Source organism: Glossina fuscipes, unplaced genomic scaffold (assembly GCF_014805625.2).
Source record: "Glossina fuscipes isolate IAEA_lab_2018 unplaced genomic scaffold, Yale_Gfus_2 61, whole genome shotgun sequence".
In the NCBI taxonomy this organism is placed as follows: domain Eukaryota; kingdom Metazoa; phylum Arthropoda; class Insecta; order Diptera; family Glossinidae; genus Glossina; species Glossina fuscipes.
Window position 1 is genome coordinate 26,676 of NW_023998433.1, and position 21,825 is coordinate 48,500.

Here is a 21,825-nt window from a genome sequence, read left to right on the forward strand (position 1 = left end):
AATAAATATTTTAATTAAATGTTGTACTCTACTCTGGGTAATCTGTACGCTGTACTCTGAAGCACGGCTTTTTCCATATGTTTGGTGAATTTAGAAAAATTAGTTTGTAACAAAACAAAATTGGTCATCAAAAAACAAATAAATATGGACATTTTTCATTATATTACACGAATTTCTAATACATATATCATTCAAATGTATAGTATTATTATTAATTTATCTATTCGTTAAATTAAAAGTAATAAAATAAGGGCGAATTTGTAATAATTTTGGGAAAATAAGGCTAGCGAGGTATATATTATTTCAGCCTTAAAAGAGCCTTTCGGTTTTTGATTTAACAAGTGCTAAAGCATTATTAAATAAATTACCTGCTCATGGAGACCCTCTAGCTATTTTAAATAATTTTATAGCTGTAATAGATTTAGAGTGGGGGTTAGTTTATAGATCCTTTTTAACAATATATTCATAGTATGCCAATTAATTGTAAATCTTTAATTTGTAAAAAGTTATGAGCGATAATATCCCCAAAGAATGTAATCCTTTATTTCGTCCTCTCCATATCATTTCCAAATGTATGGAACGTAAGTCTTCTATTATATAAATAAAGTAAAATTACATTATTGTTATTGTTAGGCGTAAAAGTTAAGATTGACTTATTATGGTTAACTTTCAAGTTTAAAAATTTACCTTACATTAGAGCTATTAAATATTAAGAAAATACAAAATCATTAATTTATGTAAATAATTAAATTTCTTTTATTACTTTATTTATATAGTTTCCACAAATCTATTGGCTTAGTCCATCTCCATTCAACATACCAAAAAACAAAAAAAAAAAATTTATATTCTTTTAATTTAAATTCTTCACTTCATATATTCAAAATATATACGTTTTGTTTTGTTATTTAGAATTTTTTCTTTTTTACTTTGTCATGTGTTCTTATGGAACCCGTTTTTGACTTTTTGAGAGTAAAATTCGCTTTGCTGTGAGAGAAAAAAGCGAACTGAAAAAATGTGGGTGAAAGGTGATTCTCTTCTTCTCTTTTTCGAGTAGGACAAGAAAAATAAAACATTACAATAGCAACGCCAGCTCCGAATTACTTCTACGTCCTCCGAATGAGTACGAGCATAAGAGGTAGAGTAGTAGAGTAAGTCTTTGCCACTGCTAATAGCAGTGAGACGATTTTGCTCTATAATAACAAGAGCATCGCAGCGCACGCTAATGTCGACGTTGTGGTTAACTGTATCTGAGTCTCTGCTAACGTCGCCTGAGATTGCATTAAACTTACAACAGCATCCACTATCTCACTTGAGAAATAAATTTATATACATATTCGTGTACAGTTCGGCAACTTTGTTGATTTCAATATTAACTTTGTCTTCCTGCAAATTTTTCAATATTTGCTGATTTAAACACATACGTTGCGCGTATATGAAATGTTTTCATGTTCATTTTTCGCCTGAAACATTTCATACTATGTACCAAGATATTGCTACAGCATGAAATTCTTTTTGAGAAACTTATTCAATTTGTCCATGCAATGCATATGGTAATGTTTTCGATGATACTTCTATAATCGGCCACGTTTCTAGATCGCCGCATGCTTCACTTGCTGTATGTTATTATTGATGCTGCGATTTTTCTTCAAAGTCCAATTTTCTGTTGCCATAATTATTGCTGCTAAGACAGATTTCAGTCGCAGTCATACTATGAGTTTGATTTTTTTTTTTTTTGTTTTGTTTTGTTCGCTCATTCCTCACGATTTTCTTTGAGTCCAATGAAACACGTGTTATAGTAGTTGACAACGTGCATCATAACTCAAAATTGATGGTGGGCTTGTTTTTCTTTTTTCTTTTCTTTGAAATAGAGTTTGGTAAACTCTCGTTTCAAGTTTCAAGTTTCCTTTACAGATATAATCAACTTCTTATATATTATTATGTTCCTCGCGAACTTTTCGTTTCCAAAATAAATTTTCAATTTTATATTTTTATATCTTGCGTTTGGATATTTAGCGCTAGTAACGTTAGTAAATCTTAAGCGTTTAAATTGCCAATTGCTGTTTTTCAACATATTGTTACGAAATTCGCTTTTCTCGGATACGGTTCGTATGACTAGATCGTGGATATTCTTTTTAAGAGAAATAGACTTGCACGTTTTCACTTCAAGATTCTTTATTTATAATCAATTTCTTTAAGTTAGGATTATTTACATTTTACTTTGGAGATACTCTCGACTTCTCAACTCTGGTATTCTTTTTCGACTCGAAGAAGTTCTTGTCCGACTGACTCTGCTTTCCGCAAATAGTCTATTTATATACATTTTTACAAACATATTACTATTACCTAAGTTCATGGCCTTATTTTTAATCCGTTAATCTGCTTTTGCGCTAATCGTTTTCCTCGGCCGGCAGCTGCCCGACGCGCCGCGAATGTGCACTTGAATTTTCCCTCTCTAGGGAAATTATTATTCGGGAAAATCAATTAATTGAAATAAACTGGATTTGGGATTTCCATTACAATGTGTTGCACGCTTCATTGGTTTGCATAAGTTAGTACATTAAGGTTTATTATTGACCTTGAATTGTCTGATACAGTAACGTCGCGATTACCGAAACATTTGCAACATCAGTGTCATCCTGACCATTGTTGCCATTTTTCTCATTATAATTGCTGTTGTGATTCGTTTTTGTTTTTGCTCATTGCACTTATTAATCTTTTTCTTCTGTTTTTGTCTTTTTTTTTTTTTTGATGGCGTTTTTGTTGTTATCATCACTTTGTTGTCCTGATTTCACCGCTTCTGCTGTTTTGATTTTATTTATCAACTAATTTCCTTTCACTTTTGCACTTTAATCCTAAATTATTTTCAGTTTAATTCGATTATTTTCATACCGACCATATGAAATTACATTCTTTTGAAAAACAAAAGTGAGGAGAATAGGTAGATTATGATAGAAAATTTCAATCGACACCATTTTCTTTCTTAAATCAGTTTTTCAAAAAATAGGTCGGCCACTGTGATTCAATGATCTGAAACCGTATGAAACAAGTGCTTAAGGAAAATTTCACATATAAGGACAAGAAGAATAGCCTGTTTGTAAGACAGTGCAATTAAAATTTTTGATTTCCTTTTGCCCGAAATTGGTTCACATATCCATGAGACTGAAAATAATCTGTAAAGGTCAAATATAGGGGCCAAACACTACTGAAAGTAAGAATTGCCAAAACAAAAATGAGTAAGTAAATGAAGAACAAAACAGAGTGCTTTAGTTATTACTTGAAAATAAGAATGCCTTGAATAAATCATGCTCGAATGTTGTCGGTTAATTGCAATTTGTTGAATGTTCTGGTCGAAAAAAGCCGAGCGCGAATTGTTTTTAAGAGCGTGAACCCTTAGTCCAAAACACGTCAGTCTACCAAATTTCATTAAAATATATCAAAAATTACTTCCTGTAGGTTGAACAAAAGAAAATAAAACGACCAGACGGACAGACAAGCTTACAATAGTACTGAATTGGTAAACTAGCAGCAGCTTGGTACCTCTTTGTCCTAAAAGTCCACAAATCAAATTAAGTGCAGATCGTGGGAAGCACTTCTTTCACTTAATATGGCATAATTAAATTCTGTAATAAATTTAACTAACGCCACAACTCAAAGGAAAATATGAAAAGCAATTTCTGATATAAAAACGTGTATAAATGTAAGACATAAGTCACTATGTTCGTAATATCGCATCTTCAAGAGTGATGCTCTTAGGACAATGCTTCTCTAATACTTCTACGTCTTTCTTCAGTTTCGACGATCATCTCTTCATTGAAGTCAATCTTTTTCTGGCAAGCATTTTTTTTTGTTGAGATTCGATATCGATTCGATTGATATCGCATGAAGAAATGCTTTTGATTTCGCGTGATGCCGGCCTAGAACAGAGCTTTTAGTGGACTAATGTTTATACAAAACGATTTTATGAACTTTTTTAATAAGCTTTCCGGAACAATTGCCAATTCGGGTGACCAGAGCGTTCACAAATTGATTTGTTCGACAAGCTAGAGTCACCATAACATCTTTCAGACTAATGCTGATTGTGAACGCACATCTGTGTATGAGAAAGTGCAGTTTAACCAACAAACAAAATTTAGTTTTTCTATTGTTTTGAAAATTACAAGCCTTAGCTTCATTAAAGTACTGGAACTGGAAATGTACATTAAAAACCGGGTGTGTCATGACACTCTTTTTGACACATTTCATTTGAGAGTGCTATCTAATAATTATATAAATGCATCAATAGTGGCGAAATCTACATGCCATGCTATGAAGTTATTGATCGTTGGGGCGAGACAATACATGTATCAAAATTGATTTCAGATTTTTGAGTCTGAAATTACTAGTCAGCAAACTCTATTGCTCGAACATTTATGAATACTGAAAACAAATTCTGAAAGCATAAGAATGACAACCGTTTGGTAGCTATTGATCGATTAAAAATTTAAAAATACTTCTGTATGTAATCGTAAAACGCTCGGCATCCGTTCAGTTGCTTAACCATAAAGTTGTGTATGCGTTCGTTTCATTTCCTAATCATTTTTTTGCTCTTTTTCTCTCTTCAAGAAAGTGCTCGAAGCAAAACTTAGATAAGTGAATAAATAACTTTCGAGTAAGAAAAGTTTCTTTTAAAATTATTTCTTTCCGTTCAATGTCATAATTATGACATTAAAAAATAAAATAAATTGCGTATATGTGATTGCACTTGCATCCAAAACCTAGTCTCTTAGTCATATAATTTTAAGGGAAATATTGTACCTGTTGATGTGCTAACATTGCTGTGGTGAGAGAATGGTTTGAATGCTTTTGTGGTTCTGGTTGACGTTAAGTTTCCGTGCCAGACTTGTTTGTGAACAAAATCTATTGTTGTTATTCTTGCCGCTGTTGTTAGTTAGTTAGCTACGGCACAATTGGCGTTTTCAACGTATGCATATAATGTAGAAAACATCATCATCATCAATATCATCATTATCTTTCTGATTACATTATAGCAATTCAAGAGTTGCGGCTGGTTTCTGACTAAACGGAAATGGATGTAATAGAGACTGACTGAATTCTGGTATTGGCTGCAAAATGTATGTACATGGGTGCATAAAATGATGGCGATTGTCTTAATAGTTAAGGCATTTTCCTCATCATGTTGTTGTTCAGTAGAAATCGTTTGCGATTCTCGAGAGGCAGCGGCCGAAGCAGTGACAATTTTATTTCAAGCTATATCTCTAATAATTGTATCGGGACTGCTTTTGTTTGCGATTTCCCTCAGTAAGGAAGCAAAAGATTTTTGTTATCCGACTATTGTCAGGCAATTTTTTTTGTTATAGTTCTTGTTATCGTTGTCCTTAGTGTAGATAATAGAGTTTTGTTACAGCCAACAATGAAGAGGAAAGTAATGAAGAAGATATTTCATTTCTACAACGTCTACTGAAATCATTAATCGTCAATCCATTTGTAACTTTTAAAAATTCTCATAAGATATTTTATATTTATGGTTCGCGTCGATTTAGCCACGACAATCTGCCCGGGAACCTTTCTATTCTTAAAATGATACAATTGTTTACAAATACAATTATTTGGACTGATTTGATCGGAAACGATTTTAAAGAAAACTAAAAATTTCAAATCGTTTCATCATAGCACGCGGGTTTCCTTTTTCCTAAAAACCAAGCAACCCGAACAACCACATGTACCTAATTTGTGGACGAAGAATTCAACGATCCCTTTATGTTTACTTTACATGAGTGGCATCCAAGCTCGTCCCGAAATCCATATCGCTAATTTGAGTTGTCTACTTTTATCGCCACTTCCTTGCCCAGCCTGTTAATATTTAGTTGTTTTTGTATTGTGGCTGTTGTTATTATTCTGCTTTCTGAATTGTCTCTGGCTGATTCGCTTCGTGAGCTTTACGTTTCCGTTTCTCGTCGGTATTTTCTCCCACATTATTTTCATTCTACTATTATCTTAGGATCAGCTCTTTTCACCTAAAGAAATTATTTAAATGTTAAAGGCTTTCGAGTAATGAGTAAATTGTTAATTGTTTCTTGAATTACAAATTTAACAGCAATTGCCTGGAAATCGTCTATTGAATAAAAGTTTCCCTTATGGCCACTATGTGAACCTGTTGTTGTTACGTTGCTTTTTGCTTTTCCTTTACCCTTTCGTATATATCTTCGAAGTGCAAATTTTTTAATACTAAAAACTCTGAAGAAAAGTCCTTGGAACTTTTGCTGTATTACCTCTCGTGCAGGCAGGGATCCTTTATGGGAAAGCCAAGGAATATATTCGAAGAAGCTTTTCTGCTTAAACAAGATTTTTTGATCAATAGCTACATTAATATAGAAGTCGCCTTCGCGGATATTCGCGGATAGAAATATGTAGGAAGAATCCGGCAGTCGGAGATTGTGTGGAAAGTTCAACTATGGGTGTAGCTATATGCTCTTTAAAGTAATACCTGAGCGTTTACAGAACAACTTGTAGTATTAAGGCTGCCAGTAGCCTATTATGCCGTGCCAGCTGGGAAAAGCGTTTCCGCAAGTCCTAGCTGCGCTTTTGGCTACTTCAAAGCCATGGGGTCTTCATTTTTTGAAGTTTCGTAAAGGCCTTGCCTTTATGGGAATCGAAAATCGTTACTCGAACTAAATATTAGTTCCTTTTTCAAAGAACTATCGCCCCATCTCCAATTTATTGATACAGGAAATTCTAAATAGCACAGCGTCCAATATCGTTGTCGATCAAACGCTTCTCGTGACAATTATATCAAGATTTTAATTAACTCCGATCGTCGTTCGATAATCACAGATATCAAACATATCTAAGGCAATCAATTGTTTCAAGCCATTTACAGAAATTTCAAATATTAAACTTGTTCAATGTGCTGGGTGTAAGTTTGTGACAGGCTCGTGTAGATGGTTATTGGCGATAAAAAAAACGCTAATCCACAATGATAAGAGCACTGGGAGATTGCAATGGCCAGATTACACTCGCAAAAGACTATGTTTTCTATAGTATGGGTTCAGAGCGGACAGCTTGCTATGAACAGCTAACCACCACCCAAGGAAACCACACACATTTCGCAATCGACCAAATTAAAGCAGTTAGTGCGGTTGCAATTTACGAACAGAAATGACAATGGATTCGATTAGGACAACACACATTTCTCCAACGCCTTTGCTACAAGTTATTGCGGCTTGTGTGAGATACCTTGCATACAGTTCAAATGAAACAATTTCATATATCAATTTGAACAATAAAATCGTCAGTCCTGAAAAACAAATCCTTAGAAATGATATGCTTACCTCACTTTTGATATAGTACAATAAATTGCATGACACAAAAATAGTCATGCATCCCATCCTTATGACGGAATATTGGCGGGAGTAGCGTCGTATCTGCGCTCTTGGCATTTGCTATAGAAGGAATGTGAACAACGCTAGACTACTTATTAAGTATATTCGAACTCATGGGAATGCACTTTTTTACAACTTTTGTTATGTAAAAATTATGTTGCAAGTCAGCGAATATAATGAATGCTACATAAATGACTGCCGGTTTAAATGCATAAAATTTTAACAAATTTTTGTTCTCTATTTAAAAACGTTTTTTATTTTTCTTAATTTAATAAAAGTTTAAAGTTGTAAATTAGAAAAAATTCCTAAATGAAATAAAGAGAAATGTAAAATATATATATATATATATATATATACATTTTCTTATATCATTTCGTAAAATAATACTGTGGCCTTGTTAAGGGCGTAATTAACTAAAAGTTTGGACTGAAACTGCATAAGAAACAAAATACAATAAATGGTCATCGCAAGCAGCACTAGTGCGGTCACTATAACCCAAACTTCCAGCTAAGCGAGTACCAATGCCAAATATGTAACAATGCCTTAGTGAATTAGCGTACGGTGCCTATAATCGCTCACCGCCTATATATTGAAAGGGTATGAATGAAATCAAGTGTGGATGAACGAAATGAATTCAACACCCAGTAAAATCTTCCTTAATATGTATATAAACACAACTCACTTTTTCACTGGATTTTGAAATAACACTGTTCACCAATAAGAACAAATACACTTTTTTATACGAATTTTTTCTTGTTTTTTTTTTATATCCGAATTTTCTAATCACTTTTTTTCTTTATCTCATTATACTTTAACAATTTCAAGCCCGTAATAAAGGTAACACTTATTATCAAGTGGCGATGAATAGTCGTGAAGTTGATTGTTATTCGCAATTTCAATTTAAGTTTTTATATATTGCATATATGGACTGCATTTTCACTGCATGCTAATCATGATTTTTTTTTTTTTTTTTTGTAATAAAAATGAATTGGTTTTGTTTTATAAATCCGTAATATGGACATCGATCGATATTACTTTTTTTGCACCGTTTTTATTGGGAAAATATACAGAATTTTCTCATTTTACGTAATTTCCTAAAGATCTAGATCATGTCCCTAAATTTACCACATGACGCATGTATTCTTTTACGCGAATTTTTTGCACGGTTTAAATAACTAACTTGTAAAAAAGTCATGGGTATATACATATATATATATATATATATATATAAATGTGTGTATATATAAATATACATATATATAAATATATTGATATATATGTATAAGTATTATTAAAATTAATTTTTTAACAGTGTTAAAATAAATATATAAATATATGTATATGTACTCGACCAGTGCTCATATTTAAGTTTTGTATAGGAAATAGCTTTTTATTTATAATCAATAAATATTTGAAGTTTACATAATGTTATGTTAACTTTAAACTTATTTAGTCCAGACTTGCAATTAAACACTTTCATATAAATAAGTTGCTTGTAGGCAATATTCCCTATTCTCCCATATCTTTTTATAATCTCTACCTTATTAAATGAAGCTTTAGATTGCGATAACAATTGGATTGGATTCGTTTATACTTAGCAAAACTTGCATCAAATTTTTTTATATATTTAAACAGCCTTCTTGTCATCCAGTGCGTACATTATTTCACAGGAAGTAAGTATATCTGAATATAAAATTTAATATTTTAAACAATTTTATTTATTTAATACAAAAAAAAACTTTTCTATTAAAAGAATTCTTTCTAAATTATCAAGCAAGACAATCGATTAAGTACCCTACACCATTATTTGCACCATATAATACAAAAGCTTACTTTTCACAAGAATCCTTGATAGAGTTTGTCTTTTTTTTTAAAAGAATCTATTATTCTTCGCGTATTGGCCTCATTCAGACGAAAATTAGGATTTTTGATTAACTTTCATTAAAAAATACAAAAAAAAAAGAATTGTACCTCTTTGCGGTATAAGCTTTCAATTTTTCCTAAGAACAAATGAGGCAAGTCTACCAATCATAAATGGAATGGGACCGATCGGTTTCCAATTGTAAGTAAATTTTTATGTTGGATCAAGATTTTGGACTAACTTTCACCATAAAATACGAAAAAATTAGACTTCTCTCTTTACGGTATAAACGTTTATTTTTTTTTAAGAACTTTTTTTATATAAACGAATTCGAAAAAATAGAAAACACTCGTATAGTATGTGATAATAGTATTTTTCACGAATTTTTATCAGATAATATTAAGAAAGGAAAATTTTTCATAGACTGACTTGTTCAAAATCGGAGAAATGGCGATAAAAATGTTACAATCCAAACCATTTCCCATGGAACTTGTCCTTGCATCAAAATAACGGCAAGCCAATGTAGACTGCTGGAGATTATAATTAAAAAATAGTTTTCCATTAACCATGTAGGTATCGTAGACTCATCGTCGGCACCATTTTCGCGACTAGTAAATTATCCATATTTAAAACTCACTGAAAGCTAAAGAGCCTGAATCGTGTACACAGACAGTCTTTAAAGGACTCCCTGCCGCATAGATGGCATAGATGCCTGTTGTAGATTGTCGGTAATAATCAAACTAGTGAATTTATTTTCTACGGTGGTAATGATTTTTCAGCCAAATTTTCATCAAGGGCATCATTATTCTTTTGTAAATGCTTTTGAAAGCCAAAAAACATTGAATAAACTCAAAAGGAAGCAGAAAAGCAACAAAAGGCAAGAAAACGTTAATAACATGTAGCAAAATGTAACTCATACGCCTCTCTTTCACAAATGATTTAAAACAAAAAAAACAACGAAATAAACTATGTTTCTATGTTTCAGGAACTCAGATAAGGACACACATAGCATTCATTATAGACGACATTGCGTTAAGTTTTAAAGATTGTCAGATAAGCTTTACAAATCAGAAACTAACACGATATAAAACATATAAGCATGCATATAAGCATGCTTGTTACCTATCTAACTAGACGCAAACGGTAAAAGGGGAAACGCAAAACGCCGGTAAAGCTGCAAAGATGCCATCGGGCAAAGCATTGACCTAAAGTGAGTGAAAAAATTGTTATGCGTGTTATAACAACACACAGCTGCATATGTATCATAACTCTTATCAACGAATTAAATAGAGCAAATGAATGGGCAAAGCGATAAAAAGAGAAATGTTGCATATACTCTTGCCATTGATATTTAAAATTAATCAACATACTTTTTCTTACCTTCTTTTAACTTGTACTTCGTTATTACTTTCACACTATAAATCCCTTAAACGAAATTATAATTAGAAAACAGCAAGTTCACGTTTTATAGAAAGTCTACAAATAAAGTTGTAGGATTTTTTTCATGTTTTTCCGGATTTTTTTGCAAATTTTCTGAAAATTTACTCTGTTAGTTTGTTTGTGGGCATATAAGAAGCACTATTTTTAAACACAAAATGCAATCAGTTACTCAGAACAAATGTGCAAAATATTAGTATGCAACTTGACTTTTTACAGTAGTCATAGTTTTTCAATCGAATGAACATTGGGACAATCATGGCCGAATCAATTTTGAATCTCTAATCGACAAAGGATATATTTTCTTTTAATAATATCGATCTACAATGCGCGCATAATATGTATACCATATTCACGGAAAACCTAATATCGTGCCGGTACCGAAATACAGATTTCTTTAAATCCCATGTTACTGTTACGAAAACCTCAATTCTAGTTTCGCGCTAGCTAATTGATGTTCCCAGAATACAAATTTCCGAGATATGGAAAGAAACCCAGTGCACGTTGATGGCGCGGCATGCAGCTGCCGGCCGACGAAAAAGATTAGCAGAAAACAAGTAATGAAAACTTGCTTATAAAAATTTATATAAGAATTCGAGAATTTGAGGAGAATGGAAGTTGAGTCCAGAATGTTGTAAGACAAAGCAAATAAATGTAAATAGTTCTACCATTAAAAACTGCTTCTAAAAATTGATTATAAATGCAACCAAGGTCTAGTGGTGCGAACTTTATAGAGAAAAGCATTTCGTAACATTAAATGAGAGAGTCAGTATAGAGGGTTTCATTCTCTTATTACATTTTCTCAGAACAACAAGAACGTATAAAACAAGAAGAGTTACTTTGGAGATTTTGTAAAGTAATTTTTTATGCAAAGAAGTAAATGTCCCTTCTTCAAGCCTTTTAAATTTATTATCTTTTGTTAACTCTCTTAAATAAAACTATTTAAATTTTTTAAGAGAATTAACAAGTACGGTTTAAATAAGAATAGTACTTTTTAATATCAAAGTCAAACGAACCAGAAACTACACAAAGTACAAAATTGTGGATCTCTGCCTCTGTGGATCTGCAGGATGGTAAAAATTTAAATTCGTTGACAGAGTCAAGCTTGTTTGTTGATTTATCCGCATAAAACATTAGCTAATAAGCAGTCGATGAGAAATAACATTATAAAGTATATTTAAAAAAGTTTGGTGTGAATAACAATTTCATTCATCCCGCTCTTACATTCAAATATCCAATTTGAAGACTTTAAATTTTCAAATGCGACGTTGAACGTAATCTTACCTAACGGCTCTACAGCATATTTTTACAATACCTTGCAGTCTGCTATTGTTTCTTGCATACTTCATGTGCATATGCTTCAACAAGTCATTGCGCTTTCGTTTGTTTTCTCCTGAATTAAATAGAATTAAAAAAGTGCAAAATGAGGCGCTTCACCTCTCTCCATATATCCCATATTTCTTGCTTGCGCAATTTGAATCATTCAGAACAATTTCGCCCTTTACTTTTGCAGATTGATACGAAAGAAACGTAAGATACCTTTGTTCACTTATTAAATTGAAACTTTTTGTTTTACAATTAGTACGCAAAACATCTTACAAGGCATTCATCGTTAAGCAAGCACTTAACTCTTCAGGTTTTCACAGCCGCTACGAATAATTTGTTTTATAAAATAATATAAAAATGTTCACTAGGCTTGGTAGCATTATCAATAAATCACTTGAACGAGTGCTTGAGGTATATTGCTGCTACCTCTTCCGCTGTGGCTGTAGCGCTAAATTCACTAAAATCAAACAGATTTTCACATTTAAGGTTCTTAGTTCCGCTCTTACACTTTACTTGTCAAGTTGGAAAGGCAAAATTTGAAATTGAACTTCTCGTATCTTTCTCATCACTCTTAACACTTAAGCGTGTTGCTCTAAGGTAGAGTTTAAATCTGATCTTAATTGAATCACTTAATTGATGATGCTTCGATTCGACAATTTTCTATTAGCCTATAGATCTGCGAGTCTACATCATGACATACGCATGTCAAGCACAGAATAAATTTGTTCGTAGCATTATAATTTTGTCTAATCCATGCAAGTTGCTTTTATAAGTGTTACCCGTTCATTCACACTCAAGTGCGTAGCAGGTTTTTGCTCATAAGGCTTAATGAGAAACAAAATCTTTATATACGCTTTCGTTCTATTACATTGTCGCACTTGTGCGGATATTTAAAAGTATTTTATGAATACTTTGTCCTTTGATTATAAATTGTTTCAATTTGGAACCAGATTTAAGCCAAAAACAACAAACATTTTTTAACATTAGATGTATTTTGACATTACATGTATATTTCTTATGATTAGGACGAAATTCCTCCGCCGTGTAGTGCGACCCGCATGGACTTTGTCGCCTTTACTGTGCGGAATTTTTCACACTAGTAGACCATTTCACAAACGATCGCAACGTTATTGATTGACGACAATAACGCGAGCACTATTGAAGACGCCAGAGAATCTCGGAGAAATAGAAATAGATAATGCATGCAAATAAAGACGGAGAAAAACTTCTCTTAATACTAATATTAACGGAAACTCAGGAGAATTCAACAAGCACTAATTGTAGTTGCTGAAGTGACCATACGTGATTTTGGATAGAATTCTAATATATTGTTAGTCGCGTTGGGTATTATCAATTTAGCTATAACATAGGTAATAATATTTTCGAGTGGTGCTTACATTGGCGAGTGGCGGATTTGTACAAAATAAGTTTTTCAACCCTTTAATAAAAACCAATTGATCAAATGCTTCGTGATATATGTATCGAATTAGTTTAAGTGCATCTGTTTATCAGTATTTGTCTGCTTTTATCGATCTGTCTGAAATCACCAAAGTGACAGAAGTCTGAAATTCTAAATGTTACGGTGTTTACCCTATTACGTCGTCCATAAATGCGTAAAAGGTAAAAACGAAACACGTAATTATTAAATTTGCAACAATTATAATATAAATAAAAATACTGCATTTAATACAAACAATTCGTTCGTAAAAACATCTTTTTTATTTACTTTTATATCCATTCGCGTATATATTTTTGCAGGTTCAATCTATGATACTCCGCACTTACGGTATATTGGGTTTCTTCTAGTTGTTATTGTTTAATTCCAAATCTTTTACTAATGTCGCTATTTGCCAGACGGACTTTTCATATAACAAAGACTCCCAGTGAATTAGATTAATCCATACACACATTTATGGTTGCGCATAAAACGGAGAACATGGTATGAAGGCGAAACTTCAGTATCTCAACAAAGAACAAAGCCTACCGTAAAGGAGAATAAAATGGACGGAAATAAGAGCCAAAACCAATAATTTCAAGATTAGAGTTTAGATAAAGAAAAATCTTAAAATTTTGATTTATTTATTTGCTAATGTTTAGGTTCAACATTTATTTCATAAATAAATTTTTCCTTTCCTACTTCCGCTATTTGTTTATTATTTTAGTCAGTAAGTATCAACACAACCAGGATAATTTGTTACCTTGTTAAAAAAAATAGAAAAAGAAGCAATTAAAAATTTTAAAAGTTGGTTTTAAGTAAATTAGTAAGCACCTATAAGAGAAAATTTTTTATTATAAAGGAAATAATTCACTTATGCCATCTCCATTTCATACATGTACACATGCGGTCGGCTAGTGTGCGTGCGTTTATAATTCGTCGAGAGTAAAGAGAAATTGTTGCAATAAGAGTAATCCGAGAGAGAAGGAGAGTATTAACGTTAATATAGCATACCATTTTCAAACACTCTCTGACAATGCATCTGTAACCTTTACGGGTCTATCTAATTCGTCTCAGAGCATAGTTTTTTCTCTAGTTACGCCTCTAAGCAATCAACAGCAAGCCAATGGAGCGAACCTGTAATTCTCAATATCAAAAATTGTACATTTTCAGATTTTTAATCAATTTATCCGAGCGTCGACAGATGTTTTTAATTTTCAATTTAGAGCGTTTGATCTCTTAATCTTTAAAATGTTGTGCATATTGGACACTGGCTATGTAATAACAATTTTGGTTCTAGTTTTAACAGATTTCATTCCACTTTTAATAGTTTTAATTTAGTTTTAGCAAAAACTTCACAACATATGAATAATTTTATTCTTCTTCACTTCATGACAAAAGTTTTACGCGAGCAAATGGTGTCGCCGTATTTTGAAGACATATCTGTTCTCAACATATGATATTTTTCGCATGTGAAGAAAAGAAAACCTCCCAACGATTTTTAACTACAAAGAAAAACTATATAGTAAAAAAATGCAAACGAAATTTCTCTTCCAAAAAAAAGAAAAAAACCTGAAATAATAAGTGAAAAAAGACAAAATTTCCCTTCCAAAAAAAAAAAAATTGGCATACATTTCAAGAAACAATCGAAAAAAGTAAACGTAAATACATATGCATGATGAAATATTATAAAAGAGTCCCGTATGTAATCGCCATTACTTACTTAAAAAAATACTTGGAATTTGTATTATTATTATTATTATTATTTTAATTTTAGACTAATGAAATGAATTCTTAGACTAAAAAAAAGGACATTGAGCACTAGCAACACAGGCTATCGGCTCTTGGAATTTGTAAATCGGTTGATTATAATTGAATTGAATGTGTATTGTGCCCTTTTCATTTGAAAATTGAAACTGGGATTGGTGTTCTTATTTTTTTTAAACTTACGATATTGCCCTGATAAAACCAAAAAATAAAAAACAGAATTATTATAAAATGAAATTGCAAATTATGTGGTGTTCGCCATTGGGTGCAAGCATTACTTACGTTCATGTGAAATCTATCAACTTTTTAAAAAAATGGAAAAAAAAAATTGAAATTATATATATTATATGCTTCCATGAAAGTCAAATATTGTTAATAGGATTCCTTTAGGATTTAAGGTATTACCAGCCAACGGAAAATCTATATTTATGTAATATAATACTTCTCTGTTTTTCGTAAATACAAAAAGTACAACGAGTCAGTTAATGAGCTGAATGATTATTCGAATGTTATTACTATAAACAATTCCCTTTTATTTAATTCACGATTCGGTCAGTGTAACCGGCGACATATCATTTATTTGACAGGAAGTGTGGAGTAGTATTCTAAAATTGAATGAAAATATTCGATTTGCATGTGGTTAGTTATTCGAAAAAATGTATTATATATATCCTTAACTCCACATTTCAATTCAAACCCTTCTCTGTTTCTTTTTTTAATTCCTGGGAAATCAAAATTCTTTATAGACTCATGAGTAGTCACACTTATGACAAAGTTTATTTAAAAATGATTCGCGCTATACCATGTGATGTTTGTAAAGTTTGCAATGTTGTTGACTCTGCTGAGCATCTAATCTTCAGATGTCACAGGCTTGATGGCATTAGAGATTCCTTTAGCTTCTTCAAGTTATATGGCTGTCTCCTCGATCTCTTTGCAGCAAAAAATGTACGTCATCTCGGGGAACTAACTTGCTTTATTAGAAAAGCCAATTTATCCTTTTAGAATTTTTGTTTTTCCTCCTCTTTCCTTTTTTTTTTGTTTTTTCTTTTTTTTTGCGTTCAATCATTTTCAATTTCCATGACATTCCTTTTCGTTTTCAGCCAAAGTTTGCAACACTGTCTGACTTGCAAGAACTCAACAAGCACACTTACACACACACATACCCAATTACATGTAACATGCTCACTCCAGTTATTACGGCTGCTCTTATTTTTTTGTTACGGTTTATACATAATCGTGACTAAAAATTACAACAGTTTATTATTTGGACATATAAGCCACAAATCTATTGGCTTAGTCCATCTCTGTTCAATATACCAAAAAAAAATATATATATATATCCTTAATGGAAGTTTACTCCAATTGATTGCTGCCGTCATTTCACTTGGCTTTGCATTCTAAAATCAATTACAATAAGGTTGTCATACTTGATGTATATATATACTTTTTCCCTTTCGTGTAAAGATTTTTAAATTTTCGTTTTTGTTTTTTTACCATTATTAATACCCGTCCATTGCAATAGGACAATGGTACGTTTTAATTCCAAGGGACATCAGTAGCATTTCATCGAATTCATAACCAATATTTAGCAAACAGTCTCATATAGCACACTTGTGCCGTATGTGCAACAAAGTTTGGTTCATATGCATGAGTTGACCGATTTATCTTGGTGGACTTCTGTTGCTATTCTTACAACATTGTTACAGTAACGTTGCCAGTAACTGTTTACCAACATGAAATTAGTGCCCGCCTAGAAAAAATATCATTTTATGTAGTCCCTTATATCTGAGTTTTAGCTTCTGACCCTTTACTTGTATCGTCGGCACTTTGCGTTTTAAGTTTGTTGGCTATTTCGGCGAAATTTTCACGTTTGTAATCCTTACGGGCTTCGTCCAACAGTATATTATGTAAAAAGCTACGAATGTAGAGTGATCCGGTATTAGTGGCGGGTAAAGATTGCCTCTCAATATCGCTTGAAATGCCTGCCTTTGTAAACGAATTAAAAAAAGAGGTTAATTTAGCTACGAAGACTTTCAAATAGACAGACAAACAGAATGGTTTATAGTGGATTGGCAAGTATTTAATATTCAATATTCAATAACGTATTGAATAACTCGTAACATTTATTTTTTTAATGGCAACTTCGAAAACGTATGAAAGCATTAATTGTACGTGAAAATTGTCACCCTGCTAAACCATTTAGTGTTATGGGGACATATACCATTGTGGATTCTTCAATCCAGGGCCTTACGTAATTTGGTAAATATGCTACCGGATCCTACTTCCATGCAACCGTTTCAATTGCACTGCCTCACTACAAACATCAAGAAGAAGCTACAACATAGAACTATCTTGCTAAAATTTCGCCAAAGATCTACTAGTAGATGGTCCTAATAAAGTCATTTCGAATTCTAATCGGCAATGGTAAGTGTCTATAGGGACGACTACCCTGATTCGAAAACGCAGCTCTGACTTGCTTGCTTTCCTTAAACAGATTTAACGGTTTCAAGGTAAAAAAAACGAGTGCCTTCATTTTGTAATCGCAAGTAATCGGAATATTATCCTTAGTGCAAATTGTTAATAGATGCCCTCTTTCTAATATGGGTAGCCACACAAAAGCAAATGTCTCTTATACATGGGGGCGCAACGCTGATCAGGAAGGAAAAGAGAAATGAATTTCGAGAATTTTAGACATTCTCGCCTTTGAGCATTTAAGCCTTCCGCTGTATGCGATTGAGTTCTCTAATCAAAATTTGGAGGCTCCCACGCACACATGCGATTTGTACTCTAGTTTTGGCCGAATACAGGCGGTGGAAATTGCACTGATATCGACTGCAATAAAGTACTTTTTGCCTCGCTTTAAAGAACCAAGGCTGTCAACTGCGTCTTTCGATACTTTGAATACATGTCCTGTCCAACCAACGCCGGTTTTCATTCTTTCATTTAAAACATCAAGTTGCAGATTCTTCTGCATTAACAGCACCAAATGCAAGGGATTATTCCTATGCGTTAGGAGACAACATTGTATTTTAGTTGCGTTAAAGTTTAGCTTATTGCCGGATCCCATTCAGTTATTTTTATGGGGTCACAATCATCCAGTATGTCATTCATTATGCTGCACTGAGATAACGCGCTAATGTGCTCTCGCGCTAATGTGCTCAAAAGGATAGCCTTCCAAGAATACCAAATAACTAAAATTTCTTGAATGTATAAAAAGCACAGACTTCCTACTTTAATGCCCGTAACCTCAAGAGCGACAATAATTTTTTTTCTCACAAAAAAATTAAATAAATTACTTTTTACTATTACATAAATTTTGAAAATAGAAAACAAATGAATTCACATTGCATTATTGCATTTTTTGCGACATAATTATTCAATCAAAATGCATGTTTGGTAAAGTTACCAGCGATGTGCAGGCCTTCAATGCAAATAGAGGCAAGGGTCGCAGTTGCCTACGGCTCGGCAAGTTCGAATAAACACTAAACCTCCTCGTAATGGAGAAAATGTTTTGAAGACTAATTCAAACGACAATGTACTACATAGGTGATTGTATAGCGTTGCATTAGCAAGCATCCGTAAACAATAAACAACCAAAGAGTTTTAAGAAAATTAGAAAACTGAACTTACTCTGATTGAAGGCAAGTTCGAACACTAAATTTCGTATTGTTTTCTCTAGTAAGTAGAAAAGTTTTTAAAAGTGGATAATTACCCTAAAATTTTTATAGCTTTTGTGTTTTAACTATTGGGAAGACTTCGTGCTTATTGTCGTACGTAGCCTGTGGAATAGGTCTAAAAAAATGTCCCAAGTTCATAACTTCCAATACAAATTTTTGTAATTAAGAATTCCAGCAAAGTTGATCTAGGATGTATATATATATATTGTAGAATTTCTTACGTCTTCAAATATTACTGTGCGAGAAAGGTATTAATCCTATACCTTTCGTCATTGTTGAGTTAACGACTTTGTATAATTTGAATTATAATAATTTGTAACATTAAAAAATAAAGGCGTTGCGAGAATGCTGGAGAGAATTAAAGCAATGATTCAAAAATTGGCAATTAAAATTCTTGCATAATTTGTACATTTTATTATCTTTAATATCAAAATTAATTATGGTAAAAGCGTACGCTACAAGTTTATTTATCAAGGTTCACTCGCAGTTACAACATCATGTAATAAATGTTCGAATTTCTGCTCAATTAACTGGCAAATTAAGCAATCCGAGCAAACGTTTAGGTAGCAATAGCACGTGTTACAGTGCCAGCGAATACGGGAAACTGAAGCCAGTCTGCATGATTCACATTTTGACGCCAAAGGATCAGGATTATAACCTTCGTTCGTTGTTTGCTTTTCTTGCTTAATCACATTCAGCATACTTAGAATTTGTTGTTGCTGTTCCTCTGTGACCAACTCGCTTTTAACATCATTATCGAAAACATCAGATAATCCCGCTCTGGGTTTAAATTTTAGTTCTGATGGCTTATTTGCATTAGAATTCATTAAATCGTCGAAAGCATGATCATCTTCTGGGATATGCACCGGCACATTATGCGAGGGGAAGAATGTTGATGGCCTGTAGTGCTGCTTTACTTTTGTTTGAATGCATCTACGATTTTTGGGTATACGTCCAGGTACGGGCATACCAGCACTGCAAAGTTTTTGAAAATATTTTTGTACGCGGCTACAAACCTGCAAAGCAGTGCGGTTACCCAATTCCTTGGCGATTTTGTTAAAGCGGTGCATTTCAATGCGTTCTTCGGGATATTTTATAAGCAATTCTTCTAAGCGTTTCTGCTCCTCTACTGTCCATAAACGAGTTTCTGGTTTAACTGTCTCGTTAATCATATATGGCACACTTTTTACATTATCTGATTCTGCATTAGGTTCTGGATTTGTCTTTACTTCTTGGGATGCAGAATTTTTATAATTACCAATTTCAGGTAACTTATGCAGCGATCAATAATTAAAATGAACTTAGAAATTTTACCACACAAATATTAAGAACTTACCTTGACTATAGTCATATAATTTGGCGCTATAATTTCTTCTCCTCTTTTTAGTTTGTTCAAAAATAATTCCGGGTCGTCCAGGTACCGCGCTTTGGTCAGACCGAGTTCTTCGATTTGCTGATGTACTCGAACTTTTTGAGCCTCTAGCATTGATATGGTGCGTAGCATATTTGTATAATCGCGATTCCCTCTTAAAGCCAGATGGTCACTCTCGAAGTAAAATACATTTTCACCCATACTTTCCGAATCGTCCTCTACGTTCATTTCGCAAAACTATTAAAAGAAAACTTTTTTATTTATTTTAAGTGAATGAAATTACCAAAGGAATAAACAAAGGCTACGAAGATTTTCCACCAGTTATCATTATTACTTTCATTACCTTAACAAATATTTTTAAAGCACAGGCAGCTGATATCTAAGGCATTGCCAGTAATGAATAATATTCCATATGACTTAAAAAACAAAAAAACAAATTAAGCAAATTACTTTTAGCGATCTTTATTAGTTAAAAAATGATTAATGATTTAATTTATTATTTTATATAAACCTTATGTAGTCTCTTGTGTCTGAGATTTAGTTTCTGACCCTTTACTTGTATCGTCGGCACTTTGCGCTTTAAGTTTATTGGCTATTTCGGCGAATTTTTCACGTTTATAATCCTTACGGGCTTCGTCCAAGAGTATATTATGTAAAAAAGTACGGTTGTGAGAGTAATCCGGTATTAATGACGGGTAAGGATTGCCTCTCAATTCCAGTACAGATTTCTTGTAGTACATTCCCGGGTAATCTCTTGGTGCTTTATACATGCGGGTATAGGATACACTCATATTCTCAAAACGCGGCACCAACACTTTAAATAACTTATGGACTAATTGCTTTTCTAACAACCAAAAATCTGCTAATTCCATGGTAGCTATGTGACGATCCCCATAACGGATAGCATTAGAAATTAACTGCAACAATAAACATATTGAGTGTGACCGCACATACAAGATGCCTCAAAATATTTCTATATTTACCAATTCAGCGTATCCTCGAGCTTCATCTGCTCGATTATAGTACAATTCTATACGTTCATGTTTAAGAAGAGCTGTGACCGTTTTGCGTAGCTTCAGCAATCTGCCTTCTGGTCCTTTCGGATTTTTTAAATTACGCTTCTTTGCTTGTATTGAAATTCGCAATTGCGACATTAATTTGCTTACATCTGCTTGATTCATACCTCTTTTTTTTTCTTAATATATTTTTCTAAATTCTAACACAAATTTTCCTACAACCGGCAGCAAGAAATTTACGTAAACATAAAATAATAATCCATGTGTGTTAGTTTTGGGAAAACTAATTAGGTAATTGGTGTGAATCAATAGTAACCGGTTGCGTATATTTTAAATATATGAAAAGTAACCATTAAAAGATATATGTAAAACGGTAAAATTATATTCTTTCTAGTTTATTATTATTATTATACAAAATATTTAATGTAGAATGTATCAAGGAACTTTAATATATACTGTGAATCATTGTTTTTGATGCCATTGAAACGATTGTTTAATTTATACCCTTATGTTATTTGTTTATAATGTTACGTTTAATTAAAAACGTTGTAGCGT

General features: G+C 32.6%; 2 protein-coding genes across 3 annotated transcripts; both read right to left on the bottom strand.

The window, feature by feature from the left end:
* Positions 1-19,267: 19,267 nt before the first annotated feature.
* LOC119637840 (ZZ-type zinc finger-containing protein 3) lies at positions 19,268-20,672 on the bottom strand. Its single transcript, XM_038034202.1, has 3 exons — positions 20,598-20,672; positions 20,219-20,491; positions 19,268-20,153 (listed from the first exon to the last, which is right to left on the bottom strand). Exons 2-3 carry the CDS (start codon positions 20,480-20,482, stop codon positions 19,353-19,355), a joined length of 1,065 nt encoding a protein of 354 aa, XP_037890130.1. The 5' UTR covers positions 20,483-20,491; positions 20,598-20,672; the 3' UTR covers positions 19,268-19,352.
* LOC119637841 (39S ribosomal protein L17, mitochondrial) lies at positions 20,485-21,516 on the bottom strand. 2 transcript variants are annotated; one of them, XM_038034203.1, is made up of 3 exons: positions 21,238-21,516; positions 20,766-21,171; positions 20,485-20,670 (listed from the first exon to the last, which is right to left on the bottom strand). In XM_038034203.1, exons 1-2 carry the CDS (start codon positions 21,433-21,435, stop codon positions 20,767-20,769), a joined length of 603 nt encoding a protein of 200 aa, XP_037890131.1. In that variant the 5' UTR covers positions 21,436-21,516; the 3' UTR covers positions 20,485-20,670; position 20,766. The 2 variants fall into 2 exon arrangements, with proteins under 2 accessions (XP_037890131.1, XP_037890132.1); XM_038034204.1 differs by lacking the exon at positions 20,485-20,670 and having other exon boundaries at positions 20,694-21,171.
* Positions 21,517-21,825: the final 309 nt, after the last annotated feature.

Coding starts and splice junctions, on each gene's coding strand:
- LOC119637841 (XM_038034203.1), bottom strand. CDS start 21,435: ATGAATCAAGCAGATGTAAGCAAATTAATGTCGCAATTGCGAATTTCA. Junction 21,172..21,237: donor CTCGAGGATACGCTGAATTG/GTAAATATAGAA, acceptor TTATTGTTGCAG/TTAATTTCTAATGCTATCCG.
- LOC119637840 (XM_038034202.1), bottom strand. CDS start 20,482: ATGAACGTAGAGGACGATTCGGAAAGTATGGGTGAAAATGTATTTTAC. Junction 20,154..20,218: donor ATTATATGACTATAGTCAAG/GTAAGTTCTTAA, acceptor TCGCTGCATAAG/TTACCTGAAATTGGTAATTA.